At 41.9% G+C, this 14541-nt stretch overlaps 2 protein-coding genes across 3 annotated transcripts in view; one reads left to right on the plus strand and one right to left on the minus strand.

The window, feature by feature from the left end:
* plekhh3 (pleckstrin homology, MyTH4 and FERM domain containing H3) overlaps positions 1 to 7132 on the plus strand; it is a 29263-nt gene extending 22131 nt beyond the window's left edge. Inside the window, exons 8-13 of one of the 2 annotated variants that reach the window (XM_067477167.1) lie at positions 1216 to 1423; positions 1621 to 1748; positions 2338 to 2458; positions 2869 to 3357; positions 3499 to 3690; positions 4636 to 4816. In XM_067477167.1, the coding sequence (XP_067333268.1) occupies positions 1216 to 1423; positions 1621 to 1748; positions 2338 to 2458; positions 2869 to 3357; positions 3499 to 3690; positions 4636 to 4713 (1216 nt within the window). In that variant the 3' untranslated portion in view covers positions 4714 to 4816. The other variant, XM_067477166.1, reaches the window with a different exon arrangement.
* Positions 7133 to 7520: 388 nt separating this feature from the next.
* Positions 7521 to 13729, minus strand: tubg1 (tubulin, gamma 1). Its single transcript, XM_067478077.1, has 11 exons — positions 13549 to 13729; positions 13033 to 13145; positions 12622 to 12789; positions 12467 to 12535; positions 11645 to 11724; positions 11399 to 11525; positions 10269 to 10355; positions 9430 to 9579; positions 9193 to 9345; positions 8934 to 9095; positions 7521 to 8661 (listed from the first exon to the last, which is right to left on the minus strand). The coding sequence occupies exons 1-11, from the start codon at positions 13595 to 13597 to the stop codon at positions 8464 to 8466; spliced, it is 1356 nt and encodes a 451-aa protein (XP_067334178.1). The 5' UTR covers positions 13598 to 13729; the 3' UTR covers positions 7521 to 8463.
* Positions 13730 to 14541: the final 812 nt, after the last annotated feature.

Genomic DNA, 14541 nt, shown 5'->3' on the forward strand with positions numbered 1-14541 from the left:
TCTGTTAATCTCTTGCTTCATATTTTCTAACTCCTTGACACCTAACCGCTGCAGTTCCCTATCTATATTTTTGTACTGGGAATCACCTTTCAGCTAATGGAACATTTGCATGCAATGGCGATTCATAATAACACCGTGGAACTCGCTCGCCTGTGTGTTTTGATATGTCTTGCAGTCGCTCTCACGCACTCTCTCACTTCATGAATCAGTGCTGTGGTTGCAGCTGGGCAGAGCTAAGACTGGAGCTGGGCAGATGGCCCAGAACCCCCCCCATGCCCTGAGAAACCCCCAGGGAATGTCTGCTGACAGGGAGAATAGCACAGAAGAAAGAAAGCAGAGGAGGAGAAAGGGGCAGGAGAAGAGGAAAGAGCAAAGACGAGTGAAGAGAGGAGAGGAGAGTATAGGAAGGATCACACAGACTCAGTGGAACATTCCTAATTATGTTTCAGCAGGACAAATCCCACCCTGTGGCCATATCATTATGAGAGAAGGAGACATCTGAGGGCCTCTTTTTGTCTTGCAGAATGTTTGAGGCCCTATTGTTCGCCTCTATCTATCCTGGGTTTTGTGTATTTTGAGATGAGCATCGTGGTATGATTGTTTCCTTCCCATTTTCCCGCTGTGTTTACACAGGACGGAGCTCATAACTCCACTAGGGTACGTTTCACACCTTTCAAACTGTGTGTGACACTTCAGGCTCCAATCATTTGTCCACTGTCTTTTTGTCCTCTTTTTTTATCCTTTTGTCCACACGCATATACTCACATACCAGACCTGGACACTCCATTGGTAGGAAGTGACAGGTTACTTTGGTTCAGAGAAGTGGAAACAGCTTTTCCTGTTTCATGTGCTACCCAAAGTCAAACATGTTTTCTTTTCAGTTTTCTTTTTTCTTTGAGAGACTTAGAGATTGTTGAACCTTTTAAGTTCCTATGAGCTCAAGTGAGAACATTTGTCATTCCTCGCCTCATTGACTTTTGTGCATTGCCAGCCCAATGAAAATAAAGAACTTGGTTAAATTAAAAGGATGATGCAGAGTCCATAATCACAGCATAACACTTCACAGGCTTTGAGTCACCGTTAACATTTCAAGCATTAAAAAAATATCCCTCTTAAGTGTTGAACATATTTATTTTACTTTTACAATTCTAAATGAATTTGCATGCGTGCTCATGCACCCAACTCACTTTCTCACACTCGCTCTTTTCCTTGCAGGATTCAGAGCCAAAGTCCTGAGTCGGAGATGGATAACTATGCATCATTCATCAGTGAGGCTCTGGAGAAGACCAAGTGTCGGGAGTGTGTGCCATCATGGGAGGAGATCCAGATGCTGATGAGCCGACAGGAGATGCTGTGCACTGTGCACTACCCTGGCCCAGGATCCTGCCAGCTCTACATAAGCTCACACACCACTGCCAATGAGGTTTGGGCACATTTGTCTTTAATGTCATGGTGGTAGCACAACTTTCCTGTCTTTCAGCTTCTCACATGACATGTCAGAATCCAACTCAGGAGTTTAAAGGCATTCACAAGGCACACAAACTGCATTTGTACCTCGTCTCTTTTTAGTCTAAAAGTCTAAACACATGTCTATCTATTTGTCCCTGTGGCCTTCTTCAGGTGGTTCGAAGGATACAGGAGAAGCTCGGCCTGCAAGACAGCAAAAACACATTTGCTCTGTATGAGCAGAATGCACTGTGGGAGCAGCCAGTCACAGGCAACGCTTTGATGGCAGACATCCTCACCAGGTATGAAAAATACAGTAATTCTTCTTCTTGTAATAGAAAGACACCATGAGAAAGTCAGACACAATTATACCAAATTGACAGACACTACCATAAAACGTCTTGTCTAGTCTACCAGGAATGTGAGGTATTTGCCACTCCTGGATTGTGCATTTGTCTTGATTTGTCAAGTGTTATCCTGTATCCTTGATAAATAGTGACCTTGTCTAGTCTTGTTGGTCAAACACAGCACACTACTGGAAAACTGGGCTTGTGTCACTATCTCTATCAGTAAAAGCAGGCTGGATAACCAAGGTGACGCTGATGTCATTTGATTGTTCAAGGCAAAGTCTTGACTAAAACAATAAGGCATCCAGCTGAAATAAACGGATCCTTCGTGGAACAGTCGTGGGTATCTGTGTCCACACAGTGGGGAGTGACAGAGTAAACGTGAAACTCTAGCAAGTTAAAAAACAATGGTATTAGACAATGAAGAGGGAATAACTTGTAACACATTAACATCCAGCCTTAAGATTCTCAAAGTACGGTTGCGTATTAGTATTTTCTTTTCCTGATGCCACTTTCTAACCCTTTCTTTGTCTCTTCTGTGTAGCTTCTCTACCAAAGAATCTGAGACTAAATCCCAATGGAAACTGTGTTTCAAGCTCTACTGCCTGTTGGACGCTGACAGCATATCAGTGGACAGTATTGAGTATCTCTTCCTTTTTGAGCAGGTAATGGAGCAGAACACGGCTCCTCAAAAAGAAGACTTGTCCTTTAAGGGTATCTTGATGATAAGGACATACAATTCATTGTTCTGCAGGGATTCATTCCTTGCAATTCAATGGTTTGCTATTTTTTCACAAAACAATCATGAATGTCTTACAGTCTCTGCAATAAAACACTGTGTATAAAAAGCATGACTAAGAGCACTGGCTGTAGTGCAGAGAGGGCAAAAGGCAGCCAGCACTGGCTTCATTAGAACATTTTTCCTGAGGACTCCTATAAAAAAGTTATAGAGCAAAATAAAACAGGGTGGGCTAAAAAGGATAGATGGCAGGAATGTGTCTGTTACTGACAAATTGTACCTGCTTCACTTACCTGTTTCCCCTTGTTCATCCGTGTTTTCTCCTCTGCTTTGCAGTGCCATGATATGGTGTTGCGTGGTCAGCTGCCAGCCTGTGAAGAGGACCTGCAAGCCTTAGCTGCTCTGAGGCTTCAGTGTATAGTGGGAGACTTTCGTGCACATGCTCCCTGTCCATCTCTGGACGAGCTTTTCCCGAGTGACATGCTAGAAGCTCGGGTCATTATGTCCCTCTCTGCCCCGCAAGCACTGCCTCCCTGTCAGGTGGCAGCTCAGGGCTGCCCTACAACGCAGCGGTTCACCTCCGGCCTCCTGGCAGGGACACTGTGGAGCCACATGTCTACAGCAGTGCACAAGCAAAAAGTAGAACAGGACATGCGTCTGCGGAGTCGGCTGAAGGAGGAGTCAGCGACTGTTATGGGCTCCATCTTGGAGCGTTGGAAAGGTCTGACCGGCTACAGCCGCAAGGACAGCATGGCTGCCTACCTCACTATTGTACGCCAGTGGTCTGGGTTTGGATGCACTCTTTATGAAGTGGACTTTTATATTGTAAGTACTATGAGGTCATGTTTTAGATTTATTATGGGATTAGAAAAAGGCTCCCTTAATTCCTCAAATCATTTGGATTCTAGAGCTAAATGAAGTTGTGTGTGTGAGCAGCTCTGACATCTGCTTACCTCCTCCCTGCAGAGTTCTACAGGGAGTATTTCACAGAAGCTGTGGCTGGGTGTAGCTGCTACATCCGTGTCTCTATATCGGCAGGGAGAAGCAGAGGCACTTGAGTCCTATCCTTATGGACAGATCTGCTCTTATGGAATCTCTGACAGCAACACCTTCAAGATTACAGCTGGGGATCGGGATCTGCTGTTTGAAACCACCAAGGTATAGTGGCTCTGATAGCATGAAAATCTTTCTCTTATTGTCTCATTGACTGTAGCTTTCTCCATCACACAGTTAGGCTCCACCATAGTCAGGATGCAAGAGCTCATCTCCATGCAGTGTTCTGCAAAGTACGTGGAGGAAGCATGCTCTGCCCATTATACCCACCACTCGCCAGCTCTCTGACCCACTTTAAACACCCTCATTAATTTAGTCTAAATAGGGAGCACACAACCTGCCCCACGCTAACCACCAAAAGTCTAACTTCCTGGCATTAAATGGTGACTGGGGGTGAGTTTTATTGCAGTGGTTAGATTAAAATATTAGGAAAAACATTTCTCAGAAACATGGATGTTCTTCCAAATAGACTTTTTTTTTCACAAGAGAACAAATCTTGCCTTTCATGGGGCAGATTTGCTTGCATCTTCCCACACGGAACAAAAACTCCCTCTGTGATCTCTCTTGAGGCACAAAAGTGGCTTTTATTTATTTATTGGATGCACAAGCAAACTGAAGAACAACTCAGAAAAGGCTTCTACTTTTATGAACTTAAGGCCTCCTATTGCTCTGACATGAATTTGCATGGTTTTCAGCTGCTGAGAGGGAAAAGGAGATCATATTTGTAGGGGGTGATTATGGTTAGGGCTGTAGTGAGGGGTGAGGATATGAGAAACTCCTGATTCGAGGGTTACAGGAAAAGTTTAGAAGCATGTGAAGGTTGAAGATTGGATTTGGTCAGGCCTATGATACACCAAGTGTTAGCATGAGTGGGGCATGGGTAACGGTCATGGTGGCTTGTTGTGGATTGGTGGTCATGTCCACCACGATCAGACAGATGAACAGATGAACTCCTCCTCACTTCATTTTTGTATAACAGCTGCTAAAGGAAATCTGTCAATGTGATGAAATATCCACACAAATGTAAGGCCTCTTTTTCTGTGATTGAAGGGTGTGTGTCCTGCAAAACCTGCCAAGCAACATCTTCCCCAGCTTCTGGAGCTTTCAGTTTTTCTAGCAGCTGGTTGACATCATCCTACTCCACCCAGCTGACTGTGCCAGATGGACACTGTGAGACTGCCACCAATCTGACCTCTCTCTCTCTCTCTCTCTCTCTCTCTCTCCATTTCTCCCTCTCTCTCTGTCATAGCTGACTGAGATCATGCAGCTGATGAATGCGTATTTCAGTGCCATCCGTCACCAGCGAGGGAAAGGGGAAGATGCAGACATCACCATCGCAGAAAGCACAGAGGTGGGCTTCCATCACCTGGCCACGACACCTACACCCACCCTCCTTGAACTGCCTTCGCACCCTGTTTGAGAGGGACCCATATCTGGCCACCCACCAACCCCCAACATTCTCTTCCACATGGGCACTATGAGGCCATAACCCAGTCCTTAGGACCCTGCGCCTCCTCCGCTGGGAAAAGCACGGCAGCCAAAACAAAGAGAGGGCTGTTTTCGCTCCCCATTCGTGAAAATAAACCCTTGCTGAGCTTTCCAGCTGAAGGAGCTGGCTGATGGAGGAGGGAGTGGGTGGGAGGGCAAAGGGCTCTGTTGTGCAAGTGAGTCCAGAAACCCACAGAAACCAATGCGGTTTCTGATGAGGTGTCACACACCCTCCCACCCCCTATCCTGTCACGCAACCTCCTCTGTTACCCGACATGGTAACACCATTCCCCACCCTTACCCCACCCCTTCAACAATGTGAGACATTGGTGTGAGCCTTGCTACATCTGGGAGAGTAGGGACTTATAGCAACAATAAGCTGTGGTACTCCCCTCAGAAAGGTATGGCTTTGAGTGAAAACACTACTCTCTCTCTCTCTCCCTCTCTCTCCCTCTCTCTCTCTCTCCCTCTCTCTCCCTCTCTCTCTCTCTCTCTCTCTCTCTCTCTCCGCCTCTCTCTCTCTCAGAGTGCACCATGTTTGTATTTTGCCTTTCCTAGAAGGCAGCCGTTCCTTATACACTGCTGGAAAAGTGTGGGGAACGTTCAGTGACAAACACACACCTTCTCCAGATTTTTTGCTTACTATCGGTCTCTATCTCACACACACGCGCACACACACACGTACACAGACACAGTCAGTTTTCATAAGGTCCCGGCCAAGCTTGCATTACCTCGAACTGTTGATGCAGTCAGCCATGTGAACTTAGAACTGGAACCAGATGTTGAACTCTGCAGCTAAGTCACTTTGGCTACCAGGACCATATAGACTCTTGCGAGATTATCAACTGTGTGTTGTGTGTGTATGTGACTGTGTGTCTGTTTGATCCAGAAAACCGTATCTTTGATGACACATTCAGGATATGGGTTAATTGTGTTTCACAGAAACCAAAGGATTTTGGAGCTGCTTGTATACTGTTTCTACCAAACGCCCTGATTTGTCCTTTGTTGTGCTGCTTGTCTTGGCTGAAATCCTTGACGTGAAACTTGGTTAACACTTGACTGATTGGATAACTTTGCTTATGTCAGTTGCTATCCTAATGCAGCTCTGCTCTGCTGGAAATAACAGGTGCTACTGTGTTTATTATTGTTATTTTTATATTGTAAATATGGAAAAATGTAACTTACACATAAAACCCCAGTCAATGATGTGGATGATTTGACAGCATATTTACCATCAGTACCCTGTCTTTCCTCTGTTATTTAAACTTAAATCTTCCTAATCAGGCCATTAATGCTTTTGTAATATTATTTATGCAGACTTTGCTATTCTTCACTGTCCTTTGTTATGTCTTTAATGCAGACTTATGTTTGATATTATGTTTAACTCATCAGAGCCACGAATGTTTTTGGTTCTGCTCTTTAAAGCAGTACAGATATATTTGAATCCTGTGTAGCTCCTCCATTGCCTTCACTGTTTGTGTATTTGTGAAGCCAAAGTTTTGCCAAGTTAGGGGTTTGGTATGGACCAAAGATGTGTTTTTTAACACAATAAGCTTTTATTTAAATGAATTATCCCAAAGCAGACAAATCCCCCAGTTTAGATTTCATAGTTTCACAATCAAATATGAAATTTTGTTTACATTTTACACCTGTACCACTTTTTTTTTTAAGAGTAGCTGCCCATTTAGGACTCTTAGAACACTGATAGGCTTTCTGAAGACCGTTTTACAGTGCTGTCTGCTACACAACCCCATGAGATAACAAGCCTCAAAAGTAAATTTCTGTCACCATGGACGGCCTTGATGAGTCATTGTCTCCTGCTTAGAAGCAGGTCTTTGCTTTTTCTATTGCAGCTGCAGGCAGCTTCAAGCTACATGTGTGAAAAGTAAAAATCAGATTGCAGATGTTGTTGCTTTGTATTAAGCTTGTTTGTATGCTGCATGGTACCTTTTTATGTAATGTGTGTATAGTTAATTGCACTATTGTTTGTTTTTAACTTGGAAGTGCAATAAAAGTATAAATACTGTATGTAATTAATAAAAAAAGCATAATGACAATATTTAGTCTTTGGCACTATTACTCAGTTTTAGTCCTCATTTCCTGTTTAAATTTATGAAAATGTGCTTCTAGGTCAACTAGTGAAGCAATATAAAACTATCGTTTGTTTTTTTTAACCAGGCACATTTTATAAAAAGATTAAGTTTGGCACCAGTAACAAAGCTGAGAGCTGCCTCCCTCAAAGCTTGTCTGGATAAAAACAATAGCTGGTCGAGCAAGTGTTGCTAAGTGCCATTACGTTCCCTTGTGGTAATGAGCCTGAACTGAGTTAGATGAACGACCATCAGTACAAAGCTGCTACAGGTGAACGAAAAAAATGGTGTTTCATCTTTTGCCAGGATAACAATAACACTACAAGCCTCCAGATTAAACTAGAAAGAAGTTGAAAATACAGAATAATAAAGTGTTTATTCATCCTTTTAAACAGCTCTGATGAAAAAGCAACACGGAACAGTTTATTCACTTGGACAATACAGATGATGCCAGTGAACCAGCTCTTTTTGTAAGTATATTTACAGGTTTAGAGATGAAATGTTACGAGATCCACCCTTGCTCATCTGTGCAAACACTCTTTATTGTGGGTGAAAAATGCTGTTAAGATATCAATGCAGTTTATTTAGCGGGTAAGTTCTAATATCATTTTTGGCTCAAACCCAAGTTCAACTTGACATTCTTGTTGGTCATGTACAGTAATAACTGAGCAATGTGTGTCAGCAGCAGACAAATGGTACAAAGCACCAGGCCATAAACAGAAAGAATAACCTAGTTACCACCATGCAACATTCTGTCAGTCCTACTCTGATTAGTCAAGGCATTTATCATTTTGTAGCACATGGACATTTGACCTTAAATCAAATAAACCCAAATCAAAGTATTGCATTATAAAAATTTGACAAAAACAAGGCAACAGCAAAGAATGACAAAAAAATGACAAAAGCAGTACACCGCATTACATTATTGTGAACATATCGTTTATACTGCACAAATATAGGAAGGAAATACTCATACTTTAACTTCACTAGACTATAAAGTCAAGAACAGTTTTATGTAAACAGGGTTTGGTAATAAACTACTTTACTTTTGGTTAATATAGTGGGTGTTAACACTCTTCCCTCAGTCTTCTTTTACAATTTTAGATACAAACACACTAAACTATGACTAGGACAGCCAATAAATAGTTATTTCAGAAGAGCAGATATATAGCCAAACCCTTTTAAAGACATCTATTTGTAGAAAAAAAAAACATATTGTGGAGAGTGAAAATAGGAAACAGTAAACTAGCTAAGCATAGTCATATGTGGATAGTCAAGGTGGATTAGGGAAAAGGTCCATTCACTGTTCTTGCGTTCCCCAAGAAATATAGTCAGGCCGTGTGGCAGCACTGTATTCGTCTACCAACTGCTGGACAACTTCACGTGAATTGTCCAGCTCATCAAAGTTTTCCTTAAATATGTCCTCTTTGCGGAACTGCTCCAGGAAGGCCTCACGCTTACGCAGTTTGTCATACTGCTTGCATGTCCTCTCAAACAGCTGTGGGACAACAAAAGAAATGTAATTGGAAATGTTCTTATTAACCCTCTACATTACAACAAAAGAAAAATGAAAACAGAGTGCACTAGAACCTCCTTAGGAGTTTCGGGGACTGGGAACTGTAAATTCCCCTTCCCTTAATTAAGGGCTTTATGAATAAAGGTGTTGTAATATGACCCGTAAAGACTTTGTAAATTTGATCACATAACAGGAATTAATTTTCCTTCAACTTCAAAGTTAACATTTTAAACCAAGAAAGAGTCTACACTTACAGAGGAGATACTTGTGTGGTTGGCCATCATCAGACCACTGACTCTGTGGGCTGAGGGCAGATATGGGGACTTTCTGGATAAAGCCACCTGGATGCTGGCAGGACCCCAGGGAATGAAGCTGGCAAGTTTACGTTCTCGGATCCTCTGGAGACTTTTATGCACCTAGAGATGAGTTAGTCAAATGTAGTTAAAACACTCAATCACATTTGTTAAAAAAATAATAATCTAGAATCCATAAGGATACAGGTCTTGCATGTACCTGTGTAGGGTCAACCTCTCCCTGAATGATGTTGAGGATGGCGATGTAGCAGTGGCTCGGCTGCCTCTCTCTCCCCGTAGACACCATTACATTCTTGGGTTGTAGAAGCCTCCTCATCACATCCAGCACTGTGGTTTTCCTCACACTAGCAACCTGAAGTACATTTGAGAATTTTTGGAACATTTAGTATTGAAGTTTTATCAAGTCATCTTACTATTACAGATCTTCACAACTTACCGACTGGTCAGTAGTAAGAGGTGTGTATCCAGTCATTAGGAAGTGAAGGCGGGGTGTGGGGATGAGGGATGCAATCAAGCCAATAAGGTCATTGTTCATGTAGCCAGGGTAGCGCAGGGTGGTTGTGCTTGCAGACATGATGGTGGAAACCTGTGTGTTTAAAGGTTAAATATGACACAGCTTTATAACTACTATGTGTTAGGAGCTTACAAATAAATGAATGTAATTTAGGGCCGGGTGATATGTGAAACTAATTAATTAAACTAGTTTTAGCTCAATAATGAAAATTGTTTCCAAACAAATATTACTTTCAGTCAAAAGGTAAACAAGATAATTTTGGGCTACAAAAGTTGTAGCAACTGAGAAGTGTGCAGGTGGTAGCTAAAACTAGTTAGCCAGATGTTTTTAAAAATATGATCTTTCAGAAATGACTTAGTCTTCTTGTCAAAACAAAATGAATAAATTCATAAACTGACCCAAAGTTGAAAGAAACAAAACAAACAAGAAAGAAAACATTTGTTGGCCATGTCACTCAGTCATAAACGGAGTGGAACATAAATCCAAAATCTGTGTGTGGCTGCTGTCATGCAAGTTAATGTACTGTTTGGAAAGTGCAGCCACATGCAACTCATTTCTAAGAAAGCTGAAATCCAGTCTGACGTGCAACTGACTCACCAAACTAGTTTATAAATCTTGCAATTTTTGCAGTGAGTGACACGTGTTTGGTACAGTCTGTCTCTGCTTTTGTCTTTGTTCTACTAGAAGTTAAAACCTACTGAGAAACTGAGGGAAAAAAACAGGAGGTCACAGACATTGGAGCACTTAAGTCTCTCACTCACCAGCTGATTGATCTGAGAGAATGAGGGATTCTGGATATGCAATCTGTCTGTGGCAATGCGATTCAGAGCTGTGTTATCCAGCACCACCTGATGACCAAATACACACACACACACACACACACACACATACACACACACACACACGGGTAAATTATATGGACTCCCTCTACGTCAAAAAAAATTGTAAAAATCTAGGTTAGTCAAGGAACCTCCTAAGTAGCAACAGTGTGCTGTTGTCACGCGTGCTGAACATAAAAGGCATGCTTCACAGTTGCAACAGGGGGACCAATTTGTGGCTTCTCTTAGCTCTCCAGCAAATGTAATGCATGAGCATGAGGACTTTGTGCAAGACCCTGGAGGAAGTAGGCATCAGTGAAGAAACACTATTAGACTGTCTGAGCATCGCAGACAAATACAATAATCAATTTAGGATGTAGATTTGATAGGTTCAATTTGTAATTCCTCAGTTTTGGCATTGTATTTTGCTCCTTTGTTAGTCTCCTTAACAAACAATGCTAAAATGACAATGCCTAAACATATTTTCAATAAAGGATCGGATAAAAAATAAAAACATTAGGCTGCATCTGCTCTACAGTTACACAAAGTAAACTTGACTAAAGGTCACTGAAATGTGTGTATATCTAATTGCACTACAAAATAGTGTTACTGGGATTTCATTTGGGTTGAGACTTCCTTTAACCAACACACCTAGCCAAGACTTGTCTAGTTTAGAATGTGTTTCTGTTAATAATTTTTATGGCACTATGACAGCACTGTGAGGCCTAATCAGGCTTTACTAATTTCAGTTTCATGTCTTTGTTGTGTTAACACAGTTTGACATGTGTACTAGCAAGTACTTGTTGTCTTTTGACCCCTCCCATTTACGTCAGAACGCATGAGGCCAAAGTTATTTAAGTCCAACATGACATCAGAATTTTATTGGCAATATGACCGATGACCTTTTAAAGAAAATTATTTTTGTTTTCTATTGGAACCGTTCAGCTACTGTGTTGTATTTTAACATTGCTTTGTTCAAGTACCTCAATTACCAGCTAAAAGGAGCTTGTGAAAGCCATGAACAATCATTTTGTGTTATTAATTAACATCCATTCGCAAGTCCTGCTGCTCACCACACAGTCTGCATTCTGGGTGAGCCTCTTCAGTGTGAGCAGTGAGTTGTACGGCTGAACGACCACGTCACTCATCTCATCCTGGTTTGGGAAAACAGAGTAAGTCTGCACCAGCTTCTTTGGGTACCTGCATCAGATAAAAACATTGTTCACACACATACACAATAGATCACCAATAAATAAATAAATAAATAAATAAATGTTCTTCACAACATTCTTTTCCAAATGTAATTTGTGTTTGTGGACCTGTCATTTAGTTTCTCCAGTAAATAAGATCCCAGCCCTGAGCCCGTCCCACCAGCAATGGAATGACACAGAACAAAACCCTGTAAACACAAAGGGTTACCCATTACTTGTTGTTCACATTTACAGCTACAGCATGTGCCACGTGTGTGTAGGGCTTACTGTAAACTCTACTGATGCAGAAAGATGAATGTGTGTGGGTGAGCAAATGCCTCACTTCCCTAGCAGTTATAGAAAATGGGAGAGCAGCCCCACCTCGCAAATGGGCTCCCTCACCCCCCGACACAGCCCTGTAATACCTGCCTTCAACACTCGCCCAGCTATTATCACCAGACATTCTACATGCCACACCCTGCCAACATACACATGCTCACAGCAGCTCAGCCCACCTTTCTATCCAATGCACACAAGTGCATGCACTAAATAATAATGTGGGGTCATAATGTGAATAGGTTACAGAAATTGCAGACCTTAGATGGGAAATGGGAGTTATTTTATGGGAGGCTGGAGGCCAAAGAAAGTCCACCAAAAAAAGGCCAAGAATAATAGTGAGGCATGGCTGGGGCTTTTGCTGGTTTTAAGATGACACACACTGGCACTATTTAAAAATGTTGCTTCTAACAAGTCATTGAGTTCCACATGCATTTTACTACAACTCTAAGAGGAATTTGTGCTGGCCCAGCCACAATGGAGTGAGAAGTAAATACACATATTCCTACACACAGCAATATAAATTTTAACTCAGTTTTTAAAATTCCACACTGCCGCAGCATCAATTACAGCCATCCCCAGGGAAAGTTTGTCTGTGATAAATGTTAAACTTGCCTCCAAACTATCACTTCCATCTGCCTCCCGGTCAATGATGTCAAAGATGTCTTCTTGGATTTTTTTGCCCTGTGGGAAAATAATGTGTTTGTGCCTTTATTTTTTCTAAAAAATTCCATTAAGTTAAACAAAGAAAGGCCATTCCCAGGGATCACCTGTGAATATCCGCTCGCCCAATTGTTCCCAGCACCTCCACCATGCTCAGACAGGTAGATGTTCTCTGGATTGTACAGGTTTGCATAAGGAGAGTTGAGGATGGAGTGGATCACCCTCGGCTCCAGGTCTAGAAGCACTGCACGGGGAATGTAATGCTCATCATCTGCCTGGGGAGTTTGGTGAACAACCAGGATTAGCTGATAAAACGGCATAGTTTAAAGGCTGCTGCACACTTAAAAAGGTCTAGGCTTTTAATTTACACTACAAGCACGCCATCTACTGACAAATAGTGTGGCCCCTCGGCTGCAATCAAGCATAAACATGCATTGTAGAATGGTTAACTTTTAGTTAATTCATGCCATGAAACAACAAAAACAACAACAACAAAACATCAGGTTTGCTGCAGTTACCTGATAGAAAAAAACATCTTTCCTGTCCGTCCCTTCAGTTGCAAACTCCTCTACTATCCCCTCTGGACTGATGCCATGCTCTGCACACAACTGCTTCCAAAACTCAAAACCGACTGTAAAACAGAGGAGGTGTCATATGATGTCATATTATTTGGTCGTTACGAGACAAACAGTAATTACACCAATTAGCATAACAAATTGTACATTTTACCGTATTACAATGAAAACGTACTGCAGCCTTAGCTAACGGTAACGTTACTTGTATACAGTGATATTAGCTTGGCTGCGTAAGTTGGCACCTCTTTAGCCAGTCAGCTTACACTGCTTATATTGGTGCTGTCGATGTTTTTAATATATTTTGAGCTTGGCTAGATTTGATGCTAGCACTTAACTAACGCCATTGCACAGCGATAAGCCCAATAAATCACCTAGTTGAGCTACGTTAGCTAGTTTAAGGTTACTTTTTGGAAACTGACTCGGAGGATGCCAAGCTGAATATTAACGTCTTCCACATACTTTGGTTTCCACATTGTCCCAGCTGGAGTGTTATGATTTCCCGCGGCATGTTCACTCTTTAGTGGATTTCTTCTTTAGCTAGCCTGCTAGCCTGTCGCTAGCTAAATAACAGAAAGAAACAGAGCACCGCGCAGTCTGCTACACCAGCAGCCCGCTCCTTCCCGCTTGGTGACGCTCCAAACGGTCAGCTTCTTCCTTTTTTTTGACAGCAGGTCGTACAACGACTATTCTTACTGCCACCTACTGTTTTGGGGTGGATCATAACGCAGACACGTAAAGTTTTGATTTTGAAAGTCTTGATCTGAACAATAAGTATCCCATTATTTTTCTAATTTTAGCTAATGCAGTAATGCAGTACTGACGGCCATGTCATTTTTAGCTTATAGATGTTACATCACTGTTCCCAGTTGTGATGTATGCTGTGATGGCATAATTCCGTTAGTTTCAGAGTGTAAAGCTGACATCATGCTGTGTTTAATTTTGGTTCTTGTGAGCCATGTCTGTTGATAAGTTGGAGTCTTATAATTTCTGTCTTCCTAAAAAGCATTGCCACAAGAGGTCAGTGCAGCTGCCACGGTGTGCTGCCTTATCTTTGCCCAATCTCCATCAAATCTGAATAATGTAAACATCTTTTTAGTCACTCATTGTAACAATTGAGTGCATATCTCACAGGATGGTGGCACTTCTCCCATGGCCTGACTTAATTTAACATTATCTATTGATACCAGGAATAACAGAGACTAAAATTTAAAACTACAATCAGGCTGACTATGTCTTCAAAAAAGTGACACCATGAAAGGAATGTAGTGTATTGTACAAAGGTGTTAGGCTGCCATTAGATTAGCGATACTGGGATAGTAGGGGAGTAGGAAAAGAAGTCCAAAAAACTGGAAAAATCTTCAGAGAAGTTTCTGTTCTTTTTTGAGAGACCGAAGCCCAGCACAGACCTCGCTCAGCATCTGGCAGCCTCAAGTTGATCCTACTACAGAGTGA

Source organism: Channa argus, chromosome 15 (genome assembly GCF_033026475.1).
Source record: "Channa argus isolate prfri chromosome 15, Channa argus male v1.0, whole genome shotgun sequence".
NCBI classification, from domain to species: Eukaryota; Metazoa; Chordata; class Actinopteri; order Anabantiformes; family Channidae; genus Channa; species Channa argus.

What these genes read in the sequence shown, in the direction of transcription:
- tubg1 (XM_067478077.1), bottom strand. Translation starts at nt 13,597, where the DNA reads ATGCCGCGGGAAATCATAACACTCCAGCTGGGACAATGTGGAAACCAA. An exon ending in GGGACAATGTGGAAACCAAA is followed by an intron (nt 13,146 to 13,548) that starts GTATGTGGAAGA and finishes TCTGTTTTACAG; the next exon opens with TCGGTTTTGAGTTTTGGAAG. An exon ending in ACCACACAAGTATCTCCTCT is followed by an intron (nt 8,662 to 8,933) that starts GTAAGTGTAGAC and finishes GTTGTCCCACAG; the next exon opens with CTGTTTGAGAGGACATGCAA.